Source organism: Cebus imitator, unplaced genomic scaffold (genome assembly GCF_001604975.1).
Source record: "Cebus imitator isolate Cc_AM_T3 unplaced genomic scaffold, Cebus_imitator-1.0 Scaffold53, whole genome shotgun sequence".
Lineage (NCBI taxonomy): Eukaryota > Metazoa > Chordata > Mammalia > Primates > Cebidae > Cebus > Cebus imitator.
Window position 1 is genome coordinate 5,105,973 of NW_016107368.1, and position 9,507 is coordinate 5,115,479.

The 9,507-nt window shown below is 51.6% G+C and overlaps 1 protein-coding gene across 3 annotated transcripts in view; it reads right to left on the reverse strand.

Moving 5' to 3' along the window:
- Window positions 1-9,507, reverse strand: part of HDGFL2 (HDGF like 2) — a 34,287-nt gene that overhangs the window by 8,539 nt on the left and 16,241 nt on the right. For all 3 annotated transcript variants that reach the window (XM_017528413.2, XM_037738431.1, XM_017528412.2), the window contains exons 4-6: window positions 7,082-7,282; window positions 2,604-2,720; window positions 2,452-2,523 (exon numbers count right to left, since the gene is read on the reverse strand). In XM_017528413.2, the coding sequence (XP_017383902.1) occupies window positions 2,452-2,523; window positions 2,604-2,720; window positions 7,082-7,282 (390 nt within the window). The remainder of the gene's footprint in view (window positions 1-2,451; window positions 2,524-2,603; window positions 2,721-7,081; window positions 7,283-9,507) is intronic.

Here is a 9,507-nt window from a genome sequence, read left to right on the forward strand (position 1 = left end):
CACACACACCATACAACATACCAGACAACACACAACACACACATCACACACCACAGGCAACACACACCACAGGCAACACATACACAACACACACACCACACTCACCACACACCACACACAACACACACACAACACACACCATACAACATACCAGACAACACACAACACACACATCACACACCGCAGGCAACACACACCACAGGCAACACATACACACCACACACAACACACCACACACATACAACATACCATAAAACACACAACACACATCACACACCACAGGCAACACACACAACACACACAACATACCAGATAACACACACAACACACAGATGAAACACATACCACACACGACAGGCAACACACAACACACACCACACATACCAGACAACACACATAACACACAATACACACAACACACATAACACACAATACACACAACACACAACACAAGCAACACACACACCACACATACCACACAATATACCAGACAACACACACAACGCACACAACATACCAGACACACAACACAGACGAACACACACCACAGGCAACACACACACACACCACACACCACATACCAGACAACACACACAACACACAGACGAAACACACCACACACAACATACCAGACAACACACACACTGCAGGCAACACACACATACAACACACATAACACAGACGAAACACATACCACATACCACAGGCAACACACACACACCATATACCAGACAACACACAGAACACACAGATGAAACACAACACACAGATGAAACACATCACACGCAACACACACACACGCCACACAACATACCAGACAACACACACAACACACAGATGAAGCACACACACCACACACCACAGGCAACACACACACCACGCACAACATACCAGACAAAACACACAACACAGATGAAACACACCACAGGCAACACACACACACAACATACACAACATACCAGACAACACAAAACACAGACCAAACACACACCACACCACAGGCAACACACACACAACTCACAACATACCAAACACACAACACAGATGAAACACCACATACTGCACAAAACACACACACACAAACACAGACACCACACACAACACACACACAACATATACCATACGCAAACACACAAACACCACACATTATGTATAACACACACAAAACAACATGCAAACACACAGACAACACACATTACGTTTAACACACAAAACAGACAACACATACACCACATACAACACACACACTACACACACAGATAACACACACCATATGCAAACACACCACACATTATGTATAACACAAAAAAACACACAACACACACACTACACACAAACGCAGACAACACATGCCATACACACACAAAGACAACACACCATATGCACACACACAGGCACTCCATATGCACATACACAAACATACAACACACAGACACACCATAGACAACACACACACACACAACACATACAACGTGTAAAACATACACACCACACACACACAGACAACTCACACCACAAACACAAAGACAACACACAGCAAACAGACAACACACACACCACACATCACATATAACACACACATCACACACAGACAACACACACCACAAACACAGACAACACAGCAAACATACTGAAACAACACACAGCAGACACTCACAGATAACACACACCAGACAGAGGAGACACACAAGACACATAGACCACACACACCATGCACAGACACCACCGAAACACAAACACAACACAAAAAACACACATACCATACACACAGACCACATGCAAGATGTGAACACACATCATACGAATACAGAACACACACCATACGCAATAAGAAAAACACAATGCAATGCACACACAGATGGACACAAAGACACACAAACACACTATGCACACAGGGACACACATGCACACACACAGGCACAACACACACAGAAGGGAGGCACAGCGTACAAACACACAGGTACATGTGCACACACAACACAGGCACACAATCTCCACACACACCCCACACGTGCACATGTTCATGATCACAAACGTGCATGCGTGAGTCCACACACAGCACATGGATACCGTGCACATAAACAGAACACACGCACACACCACGCTCATACACACACCAGTGCACACCTGTCCCTCTCTCCTCTCACTCTCTCGCTCTCATACAGACGCCTCAGAACCGCCTTATTCCCTTCCAATGCTGACATCCCAGAACCCCCTCTGCAAATCGGATGGTGGGCTCCCGGGTGCAGTGCAGCCATAGCAAGGTGGGCCCCGGTGGGACTGGGAATCTGCACTTTTCACTGGTGCTCAGGGCAGACGTGGTCCTCTGGGTTCCCCTGTGGCCCAGGTCCCATCCCCTTCAGAAAGGGCACGCGCCTACCCGGGGGACAGTGCTGGAGACCACAGAGGTGCCCCACGAGTGACCACAGGAAACAGTCAAGCGCGCATTACCTTTTTTTTCCGTCCCCCGAGGGGGCCCCTCCGCGGCGCCCGGACCACCGCTTTCTTCTCAGGTGTGAAGTCCTAGGGGAGAAGTGAGCTGAACCAGCCCCGCGGCGGCCACAGCGCTTCCCTGCCCTCCCAAGAGCTGACCGCCAGCCCACCTGGTCACTGGTCTTCTCTGACTCAGATGAGCTTTCCGAATTCTCCTCTTCGGAGGGGGACACGCTGGCCTGATCCAGGTCGCTGGAGGCCTTTCGGGCCCGTTTTGACACCGACATCTGCAAGGGGAACCGCCTAAATGCTCAGTGACGGGAAGGCCAGGCTCCTGGCAGGAACCCCCACCTGACTGCCCACCGCCCACAACTGCTGAGCTCTAGAACCCCCCTGGGGAGCCAAGAAGCCTGTGAGAACCTCATCAACGCCAGGGATCCTGAACCTTGGGGAAAGCAGCCACTCACAGAAAGATACATTCTTACAGGAGGTCTCTAGAGCCACCAGGCTCACAGAGACAGAAAGTAGGATGGGGGCACTAGGGGCTGCGGAGGAGGGAGGAGAGGGAGTGTTTCACTGGACAACATTTCAGCTTGGGAAGACAGGAAAGTTCTGAAGATAGGCCGGGTGTGGTGGCTCACACCTGTAATCCCAGCACTTTGGGAGGCCGAAGCAGGTGGATCACCTGAGGTCAGGAGTTCAACACCAGCCTGGCCAAGTTGGTGAAGCCCCATCTCTACTAAAAATGCAAAAATTAGCCAGGCATGGTGGCGGGTGCCTGTAATCCCAGCTACTCAGGAGGCTGAGGCAGAGAACTGCTTGAACCCAGAAAGCTGAGGATGCAGTGAGCCCAGATCACGCCACTGTACGCCAGCCTGGGTGACAGAGTGAGACTCCGTCTCAAAAAAAAAAAGTTCTGGAGATGATGGTGGTGATGGTTGTATCACCTCATGAATGCGCTTACTGCCGCTGAGCTGTGCACTTAAAAACAGCTAATTCAGGCCGGGCGCGGTGGCTCATGCCTGTGATCCCAGCACTTTGGGAGGCCAAGGCAGGTTGATCGTTTGAGGTCAGGAGTTTGAGACTAGCCTGGGCAATAAGGTGAAACCTCATCTCTACCAAAAATACAGCATGGTGGCAGGCGCCTGTAGTCCCTCCCAGCTGTTCTGGAGGCTGAGAGGAGAATCACTTGAACCCGGGAGGCAGAGGTTTCAGTGAACAGAGATCAGGCTACTGCACTCCAGCCTGGACAACAGAACAAGACTCTATCTAAAAAAAAAAAAAAAAAAAAATGCATTCACATCATAGACTACTTCTCAGCCACCGAAATCTGCATTCTAAAACAATACAGGCCGGGCTCGGTGGCTCACACCTGTAATCCCAGCACTTTGGGAGGCCAAGGTGGGCAGATCACCTGAAGTCGAGAGTTTAAGATCAACCTGACTGACATGGAGAAACCCCATCTCTACTAAAAATACAAAAATTAGCTGGGTGCGGTGGCACATGCCTGTAATCCCAGCTACTCGGGAGGCTGAGGAGAGGGAATTGCTTGAACCCGGGAAGCGGAGGTTGCGGTGAGCCCAGGTCACACCATTGCACTCCAGCCTGGGCAACGAAAGCAAAACTCCGTCTCCAAAAAAGAAACAAAAACAGCCGGGCGCGGTGGCTCAAGCCTGTAATCCCAGCACTTTGGGAGGCCGAGGCGGGTGGATCACGAGGTCAAGAGATCGAGACCATCCTGGTCAACATGGTGAAACCCCGTCTCTACTAAAAATACAAAAAATTAGCTGGGCATGGTGGTGCGTGCCTGTAATCCCAGCTACTCAGGAGGCTGAGGCAGGAGAATTGCCTGAACCCAGGAGGCAGAGGTTGCGGTGAGCCCAGGTCACACCATTGCACTCCAGCCTGGGCAACGAAAGCAAAACTCCGTCTCCAAAAAAGAAACAAAAACAAAAAAACAATATGGTCCCTTCAAAGGGGACTAGTTTAAAAATAAAGAAGTAAGTCCAAGTGCAGTGGTTCATGCCTGTAATCCTAACAGTTTGTGAGGTTGAGGCAGGCAGATCACTTGAGGTCAGGAGTTCGAGACCAGCCTTGCCAACATGGTGAAACCCCATCTCTCCTAAAGATACAAAAATTAGTATCTCTCCCAAGTAGCTGGGACTACAGACATGTGCCACCATATACGCCATGTGGTGGTGCATGTCTGTAGTCCCAGCTACTTGGGAGGCAGGAGAATTGCTTGAACCTGGGAGACAGAGGTTGCAGTGAGCCAAGATCACACCACTGCACTCCAGCCTGGGCGACAGAGTGAAACCCTGTCTCCATAAATAACAAACAAACACAGACCAGACACAGTGGCTCACACCTGTAATCCCAGCACTTTGGGAAGCCAAGGTGGAAGGATCACTTGAGTCCAGGAATTTGAAACCAGCCCAGGCAATATAGCGAGACCCCATCTCTAGACAAAACTTTTTTTTCCTTTTTGGAGACAGTCTCACTCTTGTCGCCAGGCGCCAGGCTGGAGTGCAGTGGCACGATCTCAGCTCACTGCAACCTCCGCCTCCTGGGTTTAAGCAATCCTCCCACCTCAGCCTCCAGAGTAGCTGGGACTACAGGCGCATGCCACCACCCAGCTAATTTTTGTATTTTTAGGAGAGACAGGGTTTCACCATGTTGGCCAGGATGGTCTGGATCTCTTGACCTTGTGATCCGCCCGCCTCGGCCTTCCAAAGTGCTGGGATTACAGGCATGAGCCACCTCACCCAGTGACAAAACTATTTTTTAGAAATATTTTTCTGTATTTTTCTCTATCAAAAATAAATAATTACCTAGATGTAGTGGTGCCCACCTGTAGTCCCAGCTACGGGGGAGGCTGAAGGAGGAGGATCACTTGAGCCCAGGAATTGGAGGCTACAGTAGGCTACGACTGCACCACTCCACACCAGCCTGGGCAACACAGCGAGATCCCGTCCCAGAAAATAAAATAAAATGAAACAATATGTAATGTCAAGGAAATACAGTATTAGGTAAAAAAGAAACCAAACACGTATTATGTGCTGTACTGCCAATTCTGTACTCTACACACACACACACACACACACACACACACACACACACACACACACTGCCATGTGCAACATAAACAAGGAAATAATCTTTGCTTGGCTCCAAAACTCCTCATATACTACAGGTATTTTTCTAGCTTCCCTATGTCATTTCTATTTTCCAAGTTATCTACCGTAAACATGGTTTATCATTTTAGAATCAAAAGCAAATGTTATTTCAAAAAATAATACAAACTACACCTTACTCTATCCAAAAAAGTTGCTGCTGGAATCGTGTCCTTTCTTTCTGCACCCGAATAGTTAGAAGTAGGCTGGGCGTGGTGGCCCAAGCCTGTAATCCCAGCACTTTGGGAGACCAGGCGGGCGGATCACCTGAGTTGGGAGTTTGATACCAGCCTGACCAACAAGGAGAAACCCTGTCTCTACTAAAAGTACCAAAAAATTAGGCGGGTGTAGTGGCGGGGCATCTGTAAACCCAGCAACTAGGGAGGCAGAGTTTGCAGTGAGCTGAGATCGTGCCACTGCACTCCACCCTGGCAACAGAGTGAGACTCCATCTCAAAAGGAAAAAAAAAAAAGAAAAACGAAGTTGCTGCTGGAATCTTGTCCTTTCTTTCTGTACCCAAATAGTTAGAAGTGGTCAAAAGGCAGAAGAGATTATAAACCAGGAGAATGGAAAACACACATCCACACAAAAACTTGTACAGAAATATTCAAGACAGCCCGATCTGTAATAGCCCAAAAGTGGAAACAAGCCAGCTTGGCCACGGACACAGGGATCACCACACCGTGTCCCCTCCACACACTGCAATCCGACCCAACCAAGAAAAGGAATGGAGCCGACGCAGGCCGCTGCGCAGATTCACCTGAGGACCTCATGCTCAGTGAGGGAAGGCAGGCGCAAAGGCCAGGCAGTGTGTGATCCCATTTCTACGAAATGTCCAGGGCAGGCCCCTCCACAGAGGCAGGAAGGGGTGCGTGGGTGCCAGGGGCCAGAGGAGGGGCTGCAGGGCAACAGCTGATGGCAACCAGGTTTCTTTTTGGGGTGAAGGAAATCTCCTGGAATAATGGTAATGATTGCACAATTCCGTGAACACACTAAAAACCACTGGATTGCATACTTAGGAAGGAAAAAATCTCATGGTGTATGGATTAGAACTCAAATTTTTTTAAAAATGCATACTGAAAAACAATTATATTAAAGAAAGGGGCTGGGTGCCATGGCTCACACCTGTAATCCCAGCACTTTGGGAGGGTGAAGCAGGTGGATCACCTGAGGTCAGGAGTTCAAGACCAACTTGGCCAACATGGTGAAACTCCATCTCTACTAAAAATACAGAACTTACTCAGGCATGGTGGCGGGTGCCTATAATCCCACCTTCTAGGGAGGCTGAGGCAGGAGAATCACTTGAACCCGAGAAACAGAGGTTGCAGTAAGCCGAGATGGCACCACTGCACTCCAGCCTGGGTGAGAGTAAGACTTTGTCTCCAAAAAAAAAAGGGCAGGGGAGGGAGAGCAGGCTGCCAGGCGGGCATCAGAGCGAGGGGACGAAGGGCCAGCCCGCCACAGTCCTCCCCTACCTTTAGCGCCAGCGTCTTCCTCTTCAGGCCGCTGTTGTCACTGCTCTTGTCTGAGTCCGAGTCGCTCTCCATCCTGTCGCTGGCAGCTGTGGCGGTCACCGTTGTGACAGCCATGACCCCCCGGTCCTCGTCGTCCTCATCAGCATCACTGCCACCGGTGGGGTTGGCCTCGGGGGCCTCACTGTCAGAGGAGCTCACTGGCTGTGGGAGTTGGGGCAGAGACCGCGCGTCACCACCTGTCTTGAGTGGATTCCCTGATCAGGACCGTGACCCAGAGGACACAAACCAGACGCATGACCCTGAACATCAGGGTGCAGTCTCCTGGTTTTACAAATGGGGAAACTGAGGCCCAGAAAGGCCAAAAAACGAAGGCAGGAGAGTGAGATGGATTCGAGTATGGTGGGCACTGGGTTCGGGCCACAGGCTTCAGGGTTAAACCTGGGGCAAGTGACTTCAACCTCTCTGTGCCTCAGTGACCACATCCCGGCAATGGGGATGGCTGTTTTGACCTCAGAGGCCTGTGACCAGGAAGACGTGGAAGTGGAGGTGGAGCACCTAGGACAGTGCCAAGACCATGGCAAGAGGTCAAGAAATGCTTGCCGCCAGGCGTGATGGCTCACGCCTGTCATCCCAGCACTTTGGGAGGCCGCAGCAAGCAGATCACCTGAGGACAGGAGTTCGAGACCAGCCTGGCCAACGTGGCAAAACCTCGTCTCTACTACAAATACAAAAATTAGCCGGGTGTGGTGGTGCGCGCCTATAGTCCCAGCTACTCAGGAGGCTGAGCCACAAGAATCACTTGAACCCGGAAGGTGGAGGTTGCAGTGGGCTGAGATGGTGCCACTGCACTGCAGCCTGGGCGACAAGCAAGACTCCGCCTCCAAAAAGAAAAAAAAAATTATCAAACAAAAATGCCGCATTCTCCTGGTGTGATGACCAAGATGGCATGCGACAGGCTGCAGTGGGCACACACGGTGGCCGGGAGAGAGTGAGGCGGAGGAGATGAGGGTGTGAGAACGGGTGAGAGGCATGTCACGGGGCTCACGGGCAGTGAGGCCGAGAAGGACGGGCAGAGCGAGGCCCACATTTGGGCCCGGGTGTTGCGGCCGGGCCAGAGGGAGCAGGGAGGACACGGTGCAGGCCACACCCGCGCAAGTAGTGATGCCGGGACAGAACGGAAGTGAGGGCTGAGGAATGTGGGTGTCGGCGCTGGTCAGGAGAGAGGGCCAGGAGGAGGGAACCACAGGAGGGAACCACGGCCCTTCCTCAGTTTCCCAGCTCCCTCCCGGCTCAGTGTGTTCCTCCCTGGCCAGGAGCCCACAGCGGGCGCACACCATCCTCCGCGCACAGATGCAGGCTAACGGTCCCTACTCAGCACACCAGGAAAATAAGAACTGGGTGTGCGGCGCCCTCGCTGCTTGGCCGTGAGCATGTTCTGCCTCCCTTGTGTGGTCATGGCCCGTGGCACAGCGACAGGGCCCTGTCTGCGTAATTTTTGACAAGATTAAAAAGGGTAAGACTAAGTAGGTCAGGCCCCAAACGGAGAACGCTGAGAGTAATAACGCTCTCAAGGTGGGTCTCCACCACGCCTCTCCCAGAGTCTTCGGGGGAGGGTTCGCACACCTGGGGTTTCTCTTTGGAGCATCCCGGGTAAGGAGGGAAGGGCTGGGGGTAGGGAGAAGCGGCTCAGAGAGGAGGAGACCCAGGGTCCTTCCTGGTGGCCCCCTCCACCCAGCTCCACCCCTGATGCCCCAGAATCTTACACAGGAGGAGCTGGTGAGTTCCAGCAACCTAGGAGCCACGGTCAGTTGTGGGACGTATCAGTGCCCCATATAGCCGCTGGGAATGACCAGTCCAATTTTGCAGACGAGGAAAAAGGCAGAGAGAGGTTCACTAACAGCTCAGGATCACACAGTGAGTAACTGCAGACCTCAGATGCAAGCATGGTCGGCCTTGGCACTGAAGACTGGACCACAGCTGCTCCTCATTAAAAAGGCTTCTCTGGTTGGGCGAGGTGGCTCACACCTGTAATCCCAGCACTTTGGAAGGTCGGCACAGGCAGATCACGAGGTTAGGAGTTCGAGACCAGCCTGGCCAGCACAGCGAAACCCCATTTCTACTAAAAAATACAGCACTTGGCCGGGCGCAGTGGCTCATGCCTATAATCCTAGCACTTTGGGAGGCCGAGGTGGGTGGATCACCTGAGGTCAGGAGTTCAAGACCAGCCTGGCCATCATGGAGAAGCCCCATCTTTTTTTAAAAAAAAATACAACACTTAGCCGAGCGTGGTGGCACACGCCTGTAGTCCCAGCTACTCGGGAGGCAGAGGTTGCACTGAGCCGAAATCACGCCACTGCACTCCAGCCTGGGCAACAGAGCAACAGTCCGCCTCCAAAAAAAAAAAAAATTGTACATTCACACAGGAA